At 37.9% G+C, this 21323-nt stretch overlaps 3 protein-coding genes across 3 annotated transcripts in view; 2 read left to right on the top strand and 1 right to left on the bottom strand.

Moving 5' to 3' along the window:
* The window catches only part of DLAT (dihydrolipoamide S-acetyltransferase), a 41573-nt gene extending 38303 nt beyond the window's left edge, over positions 1-3270 (top strand). The window contains exons 13-14 of the mRNA XM_008577601.1: positions 423-559; positions 1259-3270. Coding sequence (XP_008575823.1) covers positions 423-559; positions 1259-1388 — 267 coding nt within the window. The 3' untranslated portion in view covers positions 1389-3270. The remainder of the gene's footprint in view (positions 1-422; positions 560-1258) is intronic.
* Positions 3271-5173: 1903 nt separating this feature from the next.
* Positions 5174-11269, bottom strand: PIH1D2 (PIH1 domain containing 2). The gene is made up of 6 exons (XM_008577600.1): positions 11059-11269; positions 10086-10289; positions 8836-8959; positions 8231-8476; positions 7383-7648; positions 5174-5537 (listed from the first exon to the last, which is right to left on the bottom strand). The coding sequence occupies exons 2-6, from the start codon at positions 10260-10262 to the stop codon at positions 5403-5405; spliced, it is 948 nt and encodes a 315-aa protein (XP_008575822.1). The 5' UTR covers positions 10263-10289; positions 11059-11269; the 3' UTR covers positions 5174-5402.
* Positions 11270-11434: 165 nt separating this feature from the next.
* Positions 11435-19796, top strand: LOC103594391 (chromosome unknown open reading frame, human C11orf57). The gene is made up of 6 exons (XM_008577599.1): positions 11435-11989; positions 12634-12710; positions 15149-15249; positions 17558-17707; positions 18483-18536; positions 18990-19796. The coding sequence occupies exons 2-6, from the start codon at positions 12642-12644 to the stop codon at positions 19492-19494; spliced, it is 879 nt and encodes a 292-aa protein (XP_008575821.1). The 5' UTR covers positions 11435-11989; positions 12634-12641; the 3' UTR covers positions 19495-19796.
* Positions 19797-21323: the final 1527 nt, after the last annotated feature.

The following is a 21323-nucleotide window of genomic DNA, read 5'->3' as shown; positions in this document are numbered from 1 at the left end:
CTTCAGCCACATGAGTTCCAGGTAAGGTATTATTACCTTCTGCGTTTTAAGGATTATGTTAATTTTTAAGGTCAGCATAATACTTGTATTGCATTTTACACCTTTTGATTCTGCCATGTATTCTTACTGACACTAGGTCTTGAAAATAAAGAAAAATTGAGTCACATATCAAAAACTGAAAATAAGATGTTTTCTAAAAAGTGTGTAAAAGCCAGCACAACCGACTTTTGTTCATATTGTTAATGGCTGAATATTTTTGGTAATATGTTTACCATTCTTTACCATTACCATTTACCATTACCGTCAGGTCTTTCTTAAAGTAAAAGATTATCTTAAAGTCTTTGCACAGAACATTTCTCATTTTATCTGATTTGTGTTCACAAGCAATTAATGTGGTCTAATTTTAATCTTTTTTCCTCTAGGGTGGCACTTTCACAATCTCCAATTTAGGAATGTTTGGAATTAAGAATTTCTCTGCTATTATTAACCCACCTCAAGCATGTATTCTGGCAATTGGTGCTTCAGAGGATAAACTGGTTCCAGCAGATAATGAAAAAGGGTAAGTGCGAAAACGAAGAGGTAGTTGTAAGCTCATTTTCATTCTATTACACCTGTTTTTGAGTGTCAGTTTTGCAGACAATTAGTGGCATGGTATACTGGAGCTTCAGGTAGTCAGACATAAATACAGGCTGGATGGTTGGCTCAGCTAGTTAGCACACAGTATTGTAACACCAAGGTCAAAGAGTTTGGATCCCCATATTGGCTAGCCACCAAAAAAAAAAAAAAAGAGATAAGTATAGAATGAAATTCCTCAGGGCAGCAATCTTTCTTATTTCAGTAAATGTAATTAATACTACTTAAGATGGGAAGCCTTACTTAGGTGAGGGGTCAGTACACTTAAAGAGTCATATAGTAAAATATTTTAGGCTTTCTGTTGCAAATAATTCTGCCATTGTAGTATGAAAGCAGGCATTAACAAAACCTATATGAATTCCAACAAACCTTTATTTTTATAAAAATAGGCAGAGGGCAGGATTTGGCCCATGGGCTGTAGTTTGCTGACCCATGCTCCAGGTGTGTCTGGATTGTTTCTTTAAGCTGTTATCTGAGCTTAAAGTATAGGGGACATGAACAGTAGGTGGGGAATAATAGTATCTGGGTGGGATTATAGGGTAGGAGTTGGCATTTGGGTGGTTACTGGCTAAGATACGGTGATTACTTTCAGAATACTTAATAATGTTTTTTTATCTCTTTCTAGATTTGATGTGGCTAGCATGATGTCTGTTACACTCAGTTGTGATCATCGGGTTGTGGACGGAGCAGTTGGAGCCCAGTGGCTTGCTGAGTTTAGAAAGTACCTTGAAAAACCTATCACCATGTTGTTATAAATTAACCCTAGAATTTCTAGACTCTCCCAGGTCACATTGGTTCATTCTTATCCAGATATTTATATGTTATTAAATAGGTGGTTCTTTTTATTTTAAAGTTAACCAGTTATTTTTATCGATGAGTCTTTCCAGTTAAGTTATTTGTAATGGGCATTACTGAGTTTTTTTTAATGCCAATTATACCCAAATATTGTGCACATTTAATAACACCATATTTTAGGCTTTATACTCTTCATCAAGAGACATGTATCTTAGCCCTTGGGTTATAAGTACTTCCACCAGGAAATGTAGGATAGGCAGAAATGTGGTTCCCTAAACACAGGTATGTAAAAGTAACCTGGATGAAACCTTGAAGTTCTGAAATTTTATAGCCTAAAATGTTTTGCTTAGATGTTAGGGAAAGAGAAGTCAGGAAAATTAGTTCTCATGGGAGGAACTGTTTGAACTGAAGCTTGATTTTCAAATTTAACCCTGAATTAAATTTTATTACGTGATCTTGGTTTATCATGGATGGGAAGGGTAGAGAACTTCACAGAAAATAAGTGAAATTTTAAAAGTCTACATTTTCTAAGACCTTTTCAACCAGTTGTTCTTTGTTTACTTTTCTATGAACCCCTAAATGGTTGTTTTCCCTTCTTGAGATAATGACATAAATGTAAACCAGATGACTTGGTATAATTGAAAATTTGTATGGGTATTTATTCAAACAACATAAATGTGTAATTCTGAGAGCAGAATTCTGCAATAACCTCCAAAAAAAAGAACATGCTTATAGAATTTAACAGAAGTTGTGAAAATAGAATTTTCCCTCTAACATTAACTGGTAGTTAACTGCAAACAAATTATCACAACTTTATTACTCAAATAACTGGAAAACTCTACCAAGTAATTATGGGATATATATGGAATAGGTGTACATATGTAAAATATGGTTACTAGAGTTGGATATGTGCCAAAGTCCATTTATCACCAAGTCCTATTTGAAGAGAAGGGAGTGTGACGGGGAGATCATTGGTGAACAGTTTGGAGTGCTAAAAAATGATGCCTAAACAAAATGGTAATTTCTACTTGGATAAAGTTGAAAAATTAAATGTGTATAAAAAACCGTTGTATGTTTTTCCACTCCAGCATTGCCTCATGTAAAATAAGAAAGCCCTAAAATCCTGTTGGAGAGAAAAAAGGTTGCTACCTTATCAGCCTAAATTCTTTTTTCCATTTCGTTATGTTTTGCCTTTCTTTTGGAGGGAAGGAGGAGGTGCTATCAGGATGATAAAAATGAATTGGGAACATCATGATTCCAGACTTGCTATTGAAATGATGTGTTTTAATAAATGTTTGGAATTATTTATGACTATTTAAAATCTGACCAATGCTTCCTTGTATATGTAGTATGTGGAGCTACCCCTGAAATATGCAGTGTTTCACTGTTGATTCTATTTCTAAATGTTCATTATTACATGGTGCACAAGTGACACTCCATATATTCCACAAACATTTACCTTGCTCTGTTATTATGAAAACAATTTAATACATTAATCTGACTTTTCAGTAATTAGTAATTTTAGGTCGAACTGGAGATTATGCAAAAGGAACAAATTTATCACAAGGGACCATCATCAGTATGAGCCAAATCTGGTTCAAATATGAAACTTCAAAGATAATTCATTCTTTGTTAATGCTATGGCTCTATTGTTCCCTTGAAAGAAAAACAAAAACAGTTACCTACTGATAAAAAATTGTTCTGAGTTAAAAATTTATCTGAGCTATAATCTAAATCTGGATTCAATCCATATCTCTTACCAGAACTGAAAAAAGTTAGAAATAGTGTTTTTGGTTCAAATAAGATTGTTTAAAAATTAAACTGTTTCTTATGTGTCTGGTCTAATTTTTGATTTATTTGTAATTATTTTTTTTCACATTGATCCAGGGACAGCTATGTATGTATAAGCTCTCAACACAGATACATTTTGAGTTTATATAATTGGTAAAAATAAGGACTGAGTTTAGGAGGATATAATCTAATACTGTAAGTCCAAGGAGTTACCGAAGTACCCCATGTTGGCGTGTAGCACTTATTACCAAGATGGAAAGCATGGTCTGGCTCTGTTAGATAAGTTATTCCTAGTTCTCAGGTTTGTAAGTGTGAAGTTATAGTATCCCGAGGTATGCTCTACAAAAGGAGTAGACCAATATGTAGAGAGGACAGGAATGTTTCAAGGAATAGTTATCACGTCATAATACACAAGTCCTCGGATACATGGGGAAATCATAAGCACTACTGATAAGTGATCTAAAATCAAGTTTGTAGAAAAATCTGGTCTCTAAATAAAGGATAATTGATGTCCATTTAAAATAATTTCTAGTTTTGAGAAAAAAAATCTTAGATTTAAATTTAAACCAGTCCATGGTTCATGATTAGGTAATTGCCCTTTCTGGGCAACATTTTGCTTTTTGTAGGGAGGGAAAGGTAAAGATGTTTTTATTAACATAAAATCCATTGAAATAATATGCTTGAGAATATTTTGGAAAATAACTAGAATGTAAATTTAACACTTTAACATTAAGTATATTAGATCTTGATAAGTATTTCATTGAGTACACAAACCCATAGATACTGACTTATGTGGCACCTATAAGTGAGTGCAAGAGTAGAGATAGTTCCACGTGGTTAGGAAGGGGGAGATTCTAGGAAATACGTTTGGGGGTGACTTTGTAGAAGGAAAGATAGGGTGAAGGCATTCCAAGTTTTCTGAGGGATGAGAGTGTAATAGGTTTGTTAATTTTAGGAAATTATACAGTTCCAGAAAGTTTTCAGAAGTTAAATTATCCTATTGCTAGTAGCATTCAAACCCAGTATTTGAATTAGGCTTGAGAAAATTATATTTGCTTTTATTTTTATTTTTTTGGCAGCTGGTCAGTATGGGGGTTTGAACCCGTGACTTTGGTTTTTATAAGGCTGCATTCTAACCAGATGAGCTAACTGGCCAGCCCTATATTTGCTTTTAAATGTCACATATCAACTATTACACATACATTAGTTTCTAAAGTTAAAAATTACATTTATAGACCTTATGTTGAACTAGAAACTGATAATTACAGGGAAGTTGTTTTGTATATAGAAAAGACGATTAAGGGATGTTTGAAGTTTGATGTACATATTGCTTACTTGGGATATAAACTGGATAGTTGGTACCTTTGTATTTGACAGCTTAGAAGAGATGAATGGAAGTTGAAAAGTATATCACTTCTGTACTTTTGATCATTTCTTTAGGAGAAAAGCACTTGTCCCAAAGTCAATTCTTTTTTCTCAAATTAGAGATACATATATTTTGCTTATGATGTGCAATATCCAATTACTGGTTACTATGTCGTATCCAGTCCACAGACAAGACACTATCTAATATTAAAAAGTCTAGCTGGGATGCTTGGATTCCTGGCTGAGCTGTTTTGAAGAACAGAAGTTCATAGAAGCATAGTTTGAATATTATTATATTTGGCAATGTAGCTTTATTGCTGGAAGAAATTTTACTGCTACAGCCCATCCTGGCAATAAACTTCTTGGCTGGTTGGTTAGCTCAGTTGGTTAGAGCCAGATGTTATAACATCACAGTCAAGGGTTTGGATCCCCATACCACCCAGACACCAGAAAAAAGAAAACCCAAAAACTTATTGCACAGTCTGGGTTTTTTTCCTGATGTAAACATTTACTAGAGACTTAAATTTTTTTTTCATGCAGTAAACCAAGAGTTTTCACATTACTTAAAACAAGTACATCGTGGCAATACTGTTTTTAATAGTTTCTGGTTGATGCCAAGTTTATTTGATAAGGAAAAAGAATGAGTTAAAAAAAATAGATAAAACAACAGCTGAAGAGAAAACATCATTACATCAAAAGGAACTCTTAGAAAATACAGAATTAGTGTTTAAGATAAACTACTATGTCTTTACCTACAATGAAGGTCTTAAAATTCGTATGATTTTAGTACCAAAAAGCCAAAATATGATGCTCTTGTTTTATGCCAATGGCATTGTGATCATTAATGTAGATTTCTCTTTGATAAATTTTGCTGTAGTCATTTCACTATCAACAGGTTCTGGAAGATTCAGATGTAATCTGTACTTCTCAGAGACCTCGATCAATAAATCATCCTAAGAATAATAAAGCGAGAGATTTTTTAAAAGATGAAAATATTAAAAAATTCCTGTTTAACATTAGTTATTGGATTATTGTTCCCAGTTATTCCATCCTTTCCCTCAAGAGGATCCCGCTTATTCCCATTTAACTTGGAATGAATGAGCAATAAAATTACTGTTCTAAATCCCTGAGATTTTGAGGTTATTTGTCATTGGTATTCAATACATCAAATGCTACAGCACCACAAGTAGGGTGCTGCCGTCCAAAATTATATGGAATGACTTTGGGGCTGGCTAGCAAAGAGCAAGGCAACTTATTTGAGCCTGGAAAGATAGTGATCCATGTTTCATAGTGATAAAGCCCCTTAGTGACACTACCACAATAATTTGGAAGACAAAAAATGTACCTAGTTAATTTGTGGCTTTAGGTGAAGTGGGAAAACAATGTTGGTAGCATGTGTTGGGTCTGTTGTCTACATTTAACAAGGCATTACAAGAAAGAAACGAACTCAGAAAAGAATTGCCCAGCGTGTAAGTAGAATTGAAAGGGAATGTATAGGGCTCAAACATTCTCAGACTTGATGGCTGAAAAATGGAACAAATTTTTATTTTCAACCAATAAAGGATAAAATTGAGAAATTATTTTTATCAACAAAGGCTGATTAAGACAGTGTAGAGGCAAAGGCTAAATCACAAATCTTTATGCCCTTTGCTAAAGCCTCTGAATGGATTAAGGTGAACTTCAGTAAATCTTCACATTTGGCTAAAATGAAGCAATTAAGTCTAAAGAGACAGGCAGGTCTTGAATATGGGTGTGTCTAAAAAAGAATAGTGGGGATAGCAGTGACTGGAATCAAAGAAATAAAATGCTACCAGCTTGGACTAAAACTGACTTCAAAGTTTAAAACACCTTTTGGACCCCAACATTCCATGAGCAGGAAACAGGCTGAGAAAACTGTTCAGCACCTAAGAATGGTATATTCTCCAATACTCTTTTCAGATGTGACCAAGGTGGACACTGGAAAAGGAAAAATCTTCTCAAAGAATAGAGCTGAAGGTCATGGAAAACAATGCAACTGGGGAGCTAGGTAATCAAGAAATCTTCTAAGGGACCTAAGCAAGAACATCCTCTACCTACAGGAAAAGGACCCTCGTACTAGGATTTCAGAATTGCTGTGTACCAGTAACTACTGTGCCTCATATTCTTCCCATTTCTGAATTGAGATGGTGAATTACGGTCATCCTCTCCCCATTCCACATTGTATGGTGGATGGGGTTAGGGTAATAGATAACCTGTCATAGGTCCATGGTTCAAGAGGAGACTAATATAGATTAAGATAGCAAAATCCTATACTTTGGAGTCTGATACTAGGATTGGAGGTGTTTTTCTTGGGGAAACAAGCAAATATTTGTGACCAAGAGAGGAAGCTGTGGTAAACTGAAGAACTGTTCTCAATTATTTGCTCTTTTGTAAGCGGATTATACATTCCTGCTATGTGACTTCCTATGAGTACATTTGAGAAAATATAGTTCCCAGTCCTATTGAAATAAGACTTGGCCTTGCGACTATGGTCCACAGAATGTGAGTAGAAGTGATATATGCCATGTCGGAAGGGAAGTTTTAAGATACATTGCATGGTTTGACCACTTTTATTTTCCCTCTGCCATCAGAATTGTGTATCTCAGATGGGTATTGCTCCTTTACCTGGATCTTGAAATGTTGACTCATGGAACAAAGTAGGCCCAGTGACATGTAACCTGAGCAAATTATTGCAAGGCCCTGAAATTTTGGAGTTTGTTACTACAGCATAATATAGTGAATGCTGACTGATATAAATTTATAGTGTCCATTCAACTTACCTCAGAAACACTAAGGTCACAGAGAGAGACTGAATTAATACCAGGTAATTCAACTCTCAATTCAATTTTCAGAGGTTTCTCATTCTGATCCTTTACAATTTTTAATTCATAGGCTGGTATCTTCACCTCCACCTGGATTTCAGTACTGGAAATCTCTTCTATCAGACACTCCGCTTTGCCTGAAACTTGTTCTTTTGGCAGTAACAGTTGAGGGAAGTGATCTGGATTACTCACAGTACTGCTTCTTATCTGTTCAAGAGTTAGTTCTTTATGATAAAAAAGGAGAGGAAATAAAATCACAAATTAATCTACAACTTAAAATACTATCAGGCTATGAAGTTGTAGTGTTATATGAGATGGCAGATAAAGCTGCAGTTAAATTAGTTTGGGAATCTTAAGTTAAAATAATCTTAAACCAAAGAGCTTGGTCGAAAAAATTGCAGGATTTAAAAGTCTTCTAAGGATATTCTATAATTTCTTTTTCTTTTTTTTTCCTTTTTGTCTTTTTCCGTGTCCGGCAACGGATCGCAACCCTCAGTGTCGCCCCCGTACCGGACCGGGACCAGCAACGGGATCGCAACCCTCGGCATTGCCCCCGCGCCTCGCTCAGCCAGTGAGCGGGAACCGGTCTGTATGTGGGATCCGAACCCTCAGCGGGAGCGCCGCCGCGCTTCCCAAGCGGCGCACTATAGCAGTGCGCCACCGGGCCGGCCCATATTCTATAATTTCTAATATCTAATGTTTACATTTTTCTATCTTAAGTTTCTCATCTTTTAAAATTGAGACTTCTAGTTTGCAAAATGTATACAGATAAAGACTCTTAAATAAGTTTACATTCATCAACTTACCCTTTCTTATTTTCTCTCTTAAATCTGTGGAATCAGTTTGGATTCCCATCAGATTTTTTTTCATTCTTTGAATGCTTCCTTTTATTCTAAATTTGGTAATATGGTAAGAGTGTGACAGAGTGAACTGGAGTTGCTCCTCAATGCATTTCATGGCCATCTGTATTAACTGGTCTTTTTTCACTTGGTCTTTTTCTGCTGCTTGAAGAACATCAGGATTGTAGGCAACATTGATGACTGTGTAAGCATCTGTGTGTGTAATTCAGAGGGTGTGAAATAAAGACAGCTTGTTTTGCTAATGATATTGTCAGGTAATATATTAAATGACATTCTTGATAAAGCTAGAAAATATAAATTCTATATTTTTGAGAGGCAATCACAATCCTACATACACAAAATTCCAATTAGGGCATTTTTGTGTTAGTTATAAATAGCTTATATTATTAGAAAAATTAAACAGTATTAAATTTGCATAAAGGTACACTAATTTGTCATCATATTATCACCAAATAAAATATTTTACTTGAAACGTTTTACCAAGTAAAATCCAGTCAATGCTTATTCCCAGTAAAAATTTTAAATGTGCTTTCTTCCTTAATTCTTTATACCTGATATCTCAGATATATCTTCTGCTCTGCCAACAGTTAGAGGAAACAGATGAGTGGTTGATTGGGGAGCCGGGATCCTTTTCCACTGACATAGGTTGATAAAAAGTATTTTTTCTTTTGGTTTCTAGAAAGCAAATAATTTTGCATATCTCAAAACCTAGTTTAAAAAATTTTTTAATAATAATATCCTGAAGGCAACTCATCACAGAGCTGGAAGATGGAGTAAGTTGGAAGTGTTTGGTAAATTATACTTTTTCACTTGATTTTCCCAAAGCTGTTGGCTTCTCATCAAGAATCTAGTTGCTGGTCCCAGAGGAAATGGGAAGAAAGAGAGGAAATTGATGTAAGAAGTTGTACCAGGTGAATTTGACCCTATTTCACCACTTCCTTATCTCCCCAAACAAATAAGTTCTCTATTTTTTTTTTCCTTTTTGTCTTTTTTACTGACCGGTAACGGGATCGCAACCCTCAGTGTTGAGCCCGCACTGCGCTCAGCCAGTGAGCGGGAACCGGTCTCCACATGGGATCCGAACCCTCGACGGGAGCGCTGCCGTGCTCCCAAGCGGTGTACTCTCCAGTGTGCCACCGGCCGGCCCTAAGTTCTCTATTTGAAAAGGTCCCAGAGGGCTGGCCCATGGCTCACGTGGGAGAGTGTGGTGCTGATAACACCAAGGCCACGGGTTCAGATCCCTATATAGGGATGGCTGGTTAGCTCACTTCGGAGAGCCTGGTGCTGACAACACCAAGTCAAGGGTTGAGATCCCCTTAACGGTCATATTTTTATAAAAAAGAATAAAAATAAAAAAAGAGAAAAGGCCCCAGGGCTGGCAGGTTAGCTCATTTGGTTAGAGCCTAGTGCGGAAAGCACCAAAGTCAAGGGTTCAGATCCCCTTCCTGGCCCTCTCCCTCCCCCACAAAAAGCTCCAACTCCATGATTCTATATTAAATCATTACATCACTTTTTCTTTTCATTCTAGCAGAAAAATATGGCTCATTTTGAGATCTCCACAATACATCAAGTATGAATTTCCCATTCTTATTCCTTCAACACAGTCTTTCACATTACATTTCATATTTTTATTTAGAGAGGTAAGTTTCCCTCAAGTTTTCTTGTGTTAAAGTAGCAAGAGCATACTGGCCAGCTGCAAAAAAAAAAAAAAAGTAGCATGAGCTAAGGGTAAAGTTTTCTCTGGTTGTTCCAGGATCATTTCATTCAAGACCTACCCATCACTGGCACCAACTCTACATACCAGGATCCTGGTCTGTACACAGAGCTGGGGTTCTGGGGCAGCACAGAGCTGTTTCCCCTCTTTTAGTTGCTGTTGAATGAACTTCTCATAGCCCTGAGGGTCACTTTCAGCCAGATCATCCAGGAGGTTCCAGAACTGAGTAACCTGAGTGAGCAGACCCTGTGAGGATATCTCCATGATTGATGGTGAATAAGCCTCTTAAACCTGCAGAAAGACATGACTTAAGGGGATAAAAGCCTATGTAGCTATTGGTTCATTTCCTCTTCTGGGGGAGGAACGAGCCAGGAGTTGTTTTGGTGAAGTTAGCAGCTATCCTTAAGACCTGTGTCTAAAAGATTGTGGATCAGCACCACCTTATCTTTTCCTTATCCTCTATCTAGTACTCTTTCCTAAATTCTCAAGTTGTCCTTTCAGATAAGGCCCTACCTCCACCTGGACCCTCACAATCCCCGAGGACGCAGAGCAGTCATTTTAAGTCAGAATTTCCCGATAATCTTCTTATCCCAACACCGGGGTATTGGCTGACTGGTGCCTCCCCAGTCCTAAAATTGCTAGAGGTCCATATGAGAATTCTTCAATCTTCAATATCGTTTAGTAGTTAAAAGCATGGACTCCGGAGCCAGAATGCCTAAATTCCAGTCTTAGCTCTATCTCTTACTAAGCTGTGTGACCTTGAGCAATTAATGTATATATGTACTTCAGTTTGTTCTGCTAAAAATGAAGACAATAATACCTATTTCATAGGGTTATTGTGAGGATTAAATAGGCGAAACAAAGAGGCTTGGACACTTGCTAAACACTAAATGAGAGTAACATTCTCTCCGTCTTCAGATAACTCCTCGGCTCCCTCTCCCACGGGAGATGAGTCCCACAGCATCCTCAAAATGAGGAGGTTTAGATTCTTCAAATACTGTATTAGGGTTAGAATAACTGGTATACTTAACTAACGGGCAATCATTCCAGATGAACTCACCTCCTCTCTCGGCTCCTTGAAAAACAGCGACTCCTGTTACCAGGGTAACCAGACTGTGTACAGCACCTAATTGGGTCCGGGAAGCTCCAAGCAGAAAGGTCTTTTTACATCCAGTTCCGGAATCTCCGCCTTCTAGTGCGGAGCTTGCTTTTCTGCTGGGCCCAACCCACTACTTTTCCAGGAAATCTGCTTCACTCTGACACGATCTCTAGAAGGTCCTGGAAACCCTCCCCGCGGGAGTTCCTGCATCTCACGTTGGTGGGAAGATTTTCTCAAGAGCACGACTTCCGGCCTGAAAGGGAAGCCGCCTCCTTTTTCTCTCAGACCGCTTCCTCTCCCCCACCCCTGCCACGCGAGGCTGCGGCGCACGGTATGGGAGTGTTTGTGGGTATTTGTGTGGGGAGGGCGTTTGGAGGGAAGGTTACCGGGAGCTCCAAGGCCGATGGGGGGCAGGGATCCCGGTGACAAAGATGGGGGTATTTTCTTTGTCTTCCACTTGGAAACCTCAGCACCCCCTTCAGGCACCCTAGACACTTCCTGGGGCCCAACCGAAGGTCGTAAACATCCAGAGCGACTCCAGCCTTTCTGAGGAGTGAAACCCAAGTCCCGGGGTCCATCCCAGCGGAGCGTGAGCGGGGAATGCCCCGGTCAACCGGGCCGTCCGGATTCCGCGCCGGCGCAGCCTCGGGCCTCAGTTCGGGAGAGAGATCTGTCTGTCGGTCTGGGCTGAGGGAAAGGCAGCGGTGGCCTGGGCCACTGGTGAGGGCAGAATAACCGGTGGGAAGCCTGCGTTTTCACGAAGGACTCGGGTGAAGCTGCAGAGCTGACTTTTAGCCCTGACTCCTTGGCTTCCTGGGTCGGAGGAGATCTTGTAATGGAGTGGTTCTTCGTCTCACACTAACAAGATGCCTGATATCCTCAGGATCGTGGGGTGAGTGAGCGTGGGGTGGTTGAACAAAGCCCCTGCTAGCTATATGCGTGAGTATCCTTGTCATCTAGTCTTTGGAGGCTTATGTACAAAATAGGAAAGAAACAAAATGCCCCTGATTGGAGAAATTTAGGACATGTTTGCATTGGATGTTTTTAGGTGTCAGGTTTTTTTTGCTGTTTACATTTGTGGTTCCTAACACTCTCAAATCTATCTGCTTTATCACAAACTAATTTTGGGATTCAAAATTTGATTTCTAATCTGGACATTGATATACATCTTTTGCTGGGACTGCGTGGCCTAGGGCAAGTTATAGCTTTAAGTGAAATTCATCTACAAAATAAGGATGGAGATACTTGCCTTATACGAAACAGAATTATTGTGAGAAATAAAATGGTGCTCGTGAAAGCACTTAATTTTGTGCAATCTTATGCAGTTTCACAGAACTTTAATGTACATTATTTCCTTTCATCATAGTAGTGTGGTTAGGCATTTCCCCCTTTTAAGGGTTAAGGAAAAACTTCCTCAGGATCTCTGGCTTCTAGTTCAGTGATCATTCCTTTACTTCATTCTTCTTTATAAAACTTAAGAAAAGATAAGGTAATAAAGGAAACTATTATTAAATGGTATTTATTGATTCATTTCAGATTGAAGAATGTCCCGGGTCCCATTGGGGAAAGTCCTCCTGAGGAATGTCATCCGGCACACAGATGCTCACAATAAGGTGGGAGGTACACCCCAGTCATTCCTTAACACTTAATGAGGGCATACAGTGTGTCAAGCATTATTTGGCACAGTTGGGATATACAAAGATGGTAAAACAGATAGTTACAATAAAGCCTGACAAATACTGTGTAATAGAGACATTTACCTTTACATTTGTTTTCCTCATTTTGATTTAGAGCACTAAGGAAGGAATAATGAAATCTGACTTGGGGAAATAGAAAACACTTCACCAAATGAGCGGTATTTGAGCTGCTGATATTTGAATTGGTTTTTTTTTTTTTAAAGATGACTGGTAAGGGGATCTTAACCCTTGACATGGTGGTGTCAGCACCACACTCTCTCAAGTGAGCTAACCGGCCATCCCTATATAGGGATCTGAACCCGTGGCCTTGGTGTTGTTAGCACCACACTCTTCCAAGTCAGCCACAGGCCGGCCCTTGAACTGGTTTTTGATGAATGGGTATACCTCAACCAGATATAAAAGATCATTCTGGACAGAAAGAGCATCATGTACTAATGTGTGGCAACAAGAAAGAGCATGAGACACGTGGGGCATGGCCAGAAACTGTATGCATCCCGGATGTAGGGGATAGTGGCAGAAGATAAGGCCTGAGTGGTAAATTAGAGTTGCATTGAGATTCATTATACAATGAATTGGAGATGAAACTTTTTCCTTTAGGCAATAAAGAAGCCATCAGATGTTTTTAAGCTGGGTGTGACATGATCATATTTGTATTTTAGAAAGATGATTTGTCAACTGGGTAGGGAATAGATCAGATGGGCAGAAATAGTAGGAAGACCAATTAGGAAGGAATTGCAATATTCCAGGTGAGAGGTGATGAGGGTTCGCATGAAAGCAGTGACAGTAGGGATGAAGAAGAGGAACTTAGAACGTAGAATCCAAAGAACCTAGTGACTGATTAGATGATAGTGATAACCACCTTGTGTGAATGGGTGGCTCATAATGATCTGGTTAATTGACATAGGGAAAGAAAAAAGGGACAAGTGTAATGGGAAAGGTAATTAGTTTGGTTTTGAACATGTTGATGGTGAAGTGCTTACAGAATGTCCAAACAGTTGAAAATTCAGACTTGGAAGAAAGGACAAAAGTTGGGGCTAGACATAAAGGTTTGGGAATTATTGATAGATAGATAGATAGATAGATAGATAGATAGATAGATAGATAGATAGATAGATAATAGAGGTCATGAGAGTAGATGAGGTCACCTAGGAGCATACATATAATGAAAAGAGGGCCAAAGCCTCCTGTTTAGTTTTCTTCAGTGAACTGTACTACTTCTGGTTTAATAATAAATTTTATTACTGTCACATCACTTGATTTTTTTTGTTTGTTTTTAATTGTGGGTAAGGGTATAACTGTTACCTAAGCTGCCTATGCAATTGTGTTACCCCACCCCTAACTATATGGTGAACTTAGATTTGAAAGCGGTAGCTAAAAAAGATAAATCTAGCACAGATTTAACAAAATTATGCAGGAGGACTTATACATAATATGTGTACATGTTCTTTGGGCAATTGTAGTCTGCTTTTCAGGAAATTCTCTAGCAACCATACTGTTTGTATTTTGCTTTTGACAAAAATACTAATATTGTGAAAAGAGACCTAGCCTAAAGGGTTTAAAGTCTTGTCCTGCTAGTGTTTTTTTCTTTTTTTAACTCATTGTTTTGGACGTTTTTTTGACTTTGGTAAAATGTTTAAGCATTTGTTTCTTCTCAGTAAAGTGTTATAATAATACCTGCTTTGTTTTCCTTATAAGATTGCTTACAGGCCGGCTGGTTAGCACAGTTGGTTAGAGAGCAGCTTTATAACACCAAGGTCATAGGTTCGGATCCCTGTGCTGGCTAGCCGCAAAAATTAAATTAAATTAAAAATAAAACAAAACATGATTGATTACGGTTCAGTTGAGATGATACAGTTAAAATCATTGCATTTTAGAAAAGTGGGATTAGGGCCGGCCCGTGGCTCACTCGGGAGAGTGTGGTGCTGGTAACACCAAGGCCCCGGGTTCGGATCCCATATAGGGATGGCCAGTTCACTCACTGGCTGAGCGTGGTGCTGACAACACCAAGTCAAAGGTTAAGATCCTCTTACCGGTCATCTTTAAAAAAAAAAAATAAAGAAAAAAGAAAAGTGGGATTATAATTTGCTAATTGCAGCATAATTCCAAAATCAGTAAGGTGATAAGTGTGTCTATGCAGGGGTTAAAAAGTTCTATTGCTGCAGAATTGCAGGTGTTTGAGATTTACTGGGTCAGATTGCTTTTAACCACTTTCTAGAGAAAACAGAATTTGCTTTACAGGTCCCTGATCGTAGCCCAGTCTGTAACCCAGTAATTAGTCAGACTGTATTTTCAGTTATGTAAAGTGTTATTTTTAGTAACTTGTTTTTATTTCTTTCCTTTTTAAAAAACTCTAGATTCAGGAGGAATCAGATATGTGGAAAATAAGAGAACTGGAGAAACAGATGGAAGATGCTTACCAGGGAACCAAAGGGAAAATGTTACCCAGCAGTTCAAGGTGAAGTTGCAGCTCTGAGAACCAAAATCATTCTCATCTTTTTCAAAATTACCAACTTTTGTTTAAAAACATTTTGGTATGTTAAGGATAGATGAATTCAGTTCTGTGAGTTCATAAGCCTTCCCTGTTTCATAAATTTAGACCCAAACATAAAGATAATAGCTGTGATGCTGATGGCTCCATTTTTTGTACTTACTTGCAATGGAAATTCTAAAAATCCTACCTTGAACAATTGTATTGGGTTCTGTGGATTCTGACCTTGCCCGTTAGCCTTTTTTGGGGCGGTGAGGGGGTCAGGGGGTGATGTTGGTGGCTGGCTGGTATGGGGATCTGAACCCTTGACCTTGGTGTCATAACACCACATTCTAACCAACTGAACTAACCTGCTAGCCCATGATAGCTTTTATTTATTTATTTATTTTTCAAAAGATGACCGGTAAGGGGATATTAACCCTTGACTTGGTGTTGTCAGCACCATGCTCAGGTAGTGAGCGAACCGGCCATCCCTATATGGGATCCGAACCCGTGGCCTTGGTGTTATCAGCACCACACTCTACCGAGTGAGCCACAGGCCGGCCCCCCATGATAGCTTTTAACTTAAGATTTTCTATTGGAATCTTATGGTCACTTAGCTGATCAATCACTCTTCCCCTATTAGTCTTTCATTCTTTCAGCCTTTTCTTTACCCTATCTACTCACTATTTTTGCCAGGTCAACTGCCTTTCACATTCCTTCTTGGTAATTTGAGTGTGAATATGAAGGATTACACAGGCTTAGTTGCTTTTACCTGTGGAGGTATACCTGTTCAAGTAGTTCGGAACATCTCTTGGGCCTCATTCCTGTAATTGTAAAAGCTATGTGTCTGAGAAATGACTGTAAAGTAGTAATACTGATTTCTAAAGCCACCTAGGGAAATCAGTAGTTAATAATGAGATATTTATGGAGAGAGCATAGCTGGAGAGTATGTGGACTTTGGTGTGTGATTATGTGTGAAAGGCTTCAGTGTTTAGGCTGCCAACTGCAAAGAAGGCAGAGTCTCAACATAAAAATGTTTTTCTTTCTGAAGGTGGTCCTTTAAGAATTTGGAAGTACAGTTAGTACAGATGATTTATTTCATATTGGTTGATTACAAGTGGCATTTTCAGAAACAAAATGATTGTGCTTTTAGAGTGGACTCTATTAATGCCTGTCTTGGTGAATAAAATTTTTTTAAATTAATAATTTTAAAAAATTGACAAAAAGTGAATCTTTAAAACATAATCCCTGTAGGGGCAAGAATTCTGATTCTCTCATTTACTATTACGTTTGACCTTCGAACAAAATGGGCTTGAACTGCACAGATCCACTTATATGTGGAATTTTTTCAACTTTAAAACATAATCCCTGTAGGGGCAAGAATTCTGATTCTCTCATTTACTATTATGTTTGACCTTCGAACAAAATGGGCTTGAACTGCACAGATCCACTTATATGTGGAATTTTTTCAATAAATAATCAGCCCTCCATATCTGCAGGTTCCACATCTGTGGGTTTAACCACAGACCAAAATATAGTATTCAGGGGATGTGGAACCCACAGATACAGAGGGCTGAGTTTTTGTATCTGCCAACCCGTCCCCCACCCCTAACCCCTTTATTGTTCAAGGGTCGGCTGTATATTCATTCCTACGAGCCAGAACAGTGCCTGACTGTTTTAAGGAGGTCCTTAAAATTTTTTGATAACTGACGAACTGGTTTACTGGCTGGTTAGTGGATGTTGTGAACCGAGGCTGGATCAGTGGTTCTCAATTTATTTCTTACCCCAACATTCCCATGGATTAGGTCTTGTTCCCACTGTTACTATGACCTCACTGCAGCAAGTTGCTGGTTTGTGGGGAAAGAAGTGTATTTCAGAATCTCTAGAGTAGTTTGAAGTATCCTTAGCTGTGATTATGCTGCTTCCCTCTTTGCATGCCCTCCTAGTTGAGAATCAGTGAGTGAGCTATACCATGACACAGTTCAGAAGTGATTTCATCTATATCCTGCAATAGGATGAGTAGTAATGGTCAGATTTTTTTTCCACTGGACTTTAAAAATGTATAGAGAGGAATGGATAACGTCTTTTATAATTTTTTTTTTTAATATTAACAAAACAGGTTTTGTTCTCCCCTCAGCATGCTACTTGAGTTTTGTGCATGATGTTCCACAAAGTAACCTCACAGATTGCTTTTAAAGTTCTGCTTTCTTCTTATAGCCGGATGCGTAGTGATGGTTTTGATGAAGAAAGTCAAAGAGACTATTGGAGGCCAAAGAATGAAATTTCTGGATAGCCGGATGCGCAGTGATGGTTTTGATGAAGAAAGTCAAAGAGACTATTGGAGGCCAAAGAATGAAATTTCTGGGACACTGGAAGATGATTTTCTTAAGGCTAAATCCTGGAACAAGAAGTTATATGATTATGAAGCTAATATGCCTGACAGGTTTGTGACTAAATTCCTGTGACCGTTACTAATATTTGGACTGAGAATGTGTACTTGTCAAAATTAATTGTCCCCACAAAAACCTGTAGACAAGTGTTCATAACAGCATTATTCATAATGGCCAAAAAGTGGAGACCCAAATGTCTATCAGCTGATGAATGGATAAACAAAATATGGTATATCCATACAGTGGAATATTATTTGGCAGTAAAAGGAATGAAGTACTGACATATGCTACAACATGGATAAACCTTGAAAACATTATGCTAGGTGAATGAAGCCAGACACAAAAGGCCACATATTATGTGATTCTATTTATGTGATATATCCAGAATAGGCAAATCCATAGAAGACAGAAAGTGGATTGATAGTTGTCATGGGCTAGAGGCACTACACTTTAAAGGGTGAATTTCACAGTATGTGAGTTATATTTTAATAAAACTGTTACTTTAAAAAAATTAACTGTCCCAATGTAGACAGCATTGTTATGAAATGTTTTTAGAAAAATGCTTCATAGCTAAAGAGTAGAGTATAAGAGTTCTTTAGTGTTTCTTAAGAGAATGGCAAATTCTTTTACAAATGGACAAATGTCTGAAGTGATAGTGTACAGTACAAAAAGTGTAGCTGTTACTGAACTATAATGCAGGCTTTGCTCTACCATATGTTTTTTTGTTCTCTATGTGTCTGTATGCATGTACTACAAAATCTAATTTTGTTTTGATTTCCAAAAATGTATGCATTGCTTTAACGATACATGTAATGTGTCATCTTACAGATGGGGTCACAGTGGTTATAAAGAGTTATACCCTGAAGAATTTGAAACAGACAGGTAAGGCAAATAGGCTTACTCAAAAAAAGTTAGAAATTAAGATTATTCCAAAGGCTGTACTATGAATTGATTTCCTAACTTTTACAAAGGACATATATAATATTTGACATTGAAAACATAGCTAGAGAAATAATAGGTGACTTAGTTGAGAGGCAATTGCTATTTTGCCTTTCCCTGATTGATGTTTGGCATGTCTGTAAGCATTCTGTTTTTATATATAGTATTCCATACAGTAAGTCAGTATGGCAGACTAGAATTTTTATCTTCACTTTAAAGGAAGCAAAACTCTGAGTAATAAAATAGATAAGGTCTCATAGTAACTGTATGTCAAAGTTCTGATTTAAAATTCAGAAGTTAATCCCAATTTCCTATCTAGAATGAAGAATATTAAAATATAAATACACTTTTTCTTTTCTACTTAAAACAGTTTCTTTTTTACTTTTTTATTTGTAGTGATCAGCAAGATATTACCAATGGGAAAAAAACATCTCCCCAGGTAAAATCATCTACCCATGAATCCCACAAGCACAAGAAGTCAAAGAAATCCCACAAAAAAAAGCAGAAAAAAAAGTCACACAAAAAACAGAAGAAAAGCAAAAAGGAAGCCACAGATATAACAGCAGATTCCTCAAATGAGTTCTCAGAAGAAACTGGGGCTTCCAGTACCAAGAAAAGGAAACAACCACATAAACGCAAGAAAAAATCCAGGAAAAAGTCTCTCAAAAAATCTGTTTTATTCTTAGAGGCAGAAAGTGAGACTTCCCAGACAGATGACTCAGCATCTAGCAGTTCTGAGGAAAGTGAGGAAAGAGACACTAAGAAAACTAAAAGGAAAAAGAAAGATAAAAAAGTCCATATCCCTATGGCTAACAATGAAATACAGGAGAGGACAAACAAACGCACCAATTGGAAAGTGGCCACAGATGAAAGGTCTGCTGAGAGCTCAGAAGATGACTAAATGGGAAAGAAACATTTTTGTTTCCCACATAACTCTGGATATTTACAGCTCTTAACACCTTGGGGTTTTGTCAGACTTGTTCAGCACAGGGGGCCTGAGGTCAGAGCTGTCTCGTGCCATCTATGTATGTTCTGACAGATTTCTTGTCTTCTACTTTAGCCTGTTAAACTTGATCCCCTTTTCTTGTTAATAGGGAATCCAGTATTTTGTTATGAAGGTTTCTTGAAGAGATTATTTTTTGCAATTAATCACATTTAGTGTAGAGTACATACACAGCAAATTAAACGACCCAGAAAGCTGAATCCAAGAATGACCTGGGTACGCCAATTGGAATGTTGAATTTGGGGAGGTCAAGGGCTGGGATCTAGAGGTGGATTGGAACCAGTGCTTGGTAGGATGGTAGACAAGGGAACACTCTTGCTGTCTTTGTTTACATAGTAGGTATCACAACTGACTTATCTTCAGCCTTGGTGCTTTGATCCTTCTGCATTTTGATCCCAGAATGTGGTCCAGTTTACTTAATGAGGAAATGGGCATAAGAACAAACCTCTTCCTTTATGATAACTTCCATAGACAAGTGTTATTAAAAGGGACTAGGATTCTCTCAAATGTCCCTGTTGGACAGGGTATATAGCTACACTTAGTATGCCCCTAAACATGGCAACTGGATAGTAAATGGTTTTCTAGTTCCATTGCTGTATGTTGCCTAAGTGGACTTGTATTTGGAATTATTTCTTCAGTTGTAGATAATCTACCAAATAAGGAAGAATTAGGAACTAGTCCTGTTGTCTAATGGTGCTCTGAATAGGATTCAGGGCAGTGGCTGCCATTTAAATGTTGTCTTCCTTGTTCATTTCTAAATCTTAATGAACTTTAGATTTTCCCTGAAACTAAGTTGAATAAGTTCCAAAATGAAACAGGCTTCTCAGGGACATATACACTTCTTCCCAGTCTGCCTTTGGAATAAAGCACCAAGCAGAGACCACGTTATTTCTTTTTGTTATACTGTGATCTCTACTATGTTAATTCTTAAGAAACCAAAACATCACTGAAAGAAGGCTGGCAGAACACAAGTTAATTTTTTCATTATGGGAGAAAAGTGACATACTGCCATTGTTTTTGCCTGGTTGTCACTTCACAGGCCAAGTAAAAAGTTTGAAAACTCAGACTTTTGGTCTTGGTTCTGCCATTAACTGGTTATGAGGTACACAGCAGTTAACCTCCCTAGCCTTACTTTCCCCTTGTGTAATACTGACATACTTCATGGTAGCATGACAGTATAAATACCAGCAAAAGAATAAAACTATGGTGACGTTCCATAAGGTGGTATTTTATAGTTCTAACTACTAAATTTGTTCTCTTTGCAGAACAGATTTCTAATAAAGTGCTTGGTCTTAAAATACATGGTTGGCCAAAGGTGCCCTATCCCAAGAGCAGGTGCTACCTTTTGGGATATTTATTTGAATTAGTGCTTTGGTACTTAACTGTCAGTGTTCCATAGTGTATATTTTTATCTTTGGGATTAGTGGGAGCCTAAAGGGGAGAGAACAGTCTATAATTACTACCTCTTAACCTAAAGCAATGTTTTGTTCTTGGAGCAAGTGAAATTTTTGTTGGAAGCATTGTTTAGCATTGTTTCTGTGCTCTAAAAGTACTGATTCCAAACCCAGACTCAGGAAAGTGGGCCAGTGGAACAAGGCATCTCCAGGAAGTTGGGTCTTGAACTTCTCCTCCTCCCAAACTAGCAGGCTTATTTCTTTCCCAAGGAATACACATCTTGCCTGTTCTTTTTTTTTTTTTTTTTTTTTTTTTTTTTTTTTTTTTTTTTT

The sequence above is a fragment of the Galeopterus variegatus genome, unplaced genomic scaffold, assembly GCF_000696425.1.
Source record: "Galeopterus variegatus unplaced genomic scaffold, G_variegatus-3.0.2 Scaffold1551, whole genome shotgun sequence".
NCBI classification, from domain to species: Eukaryota; Metazoa; Chordata; class Mammalia; order Dermoptera; family Cynocephalidae; genus Galeopterus; species Galeopterus variegatus.
Note: the sequence above shows the minus strand (reverse complement) of the source record. Positions and strands in the feature narration are given on the sequence as shown.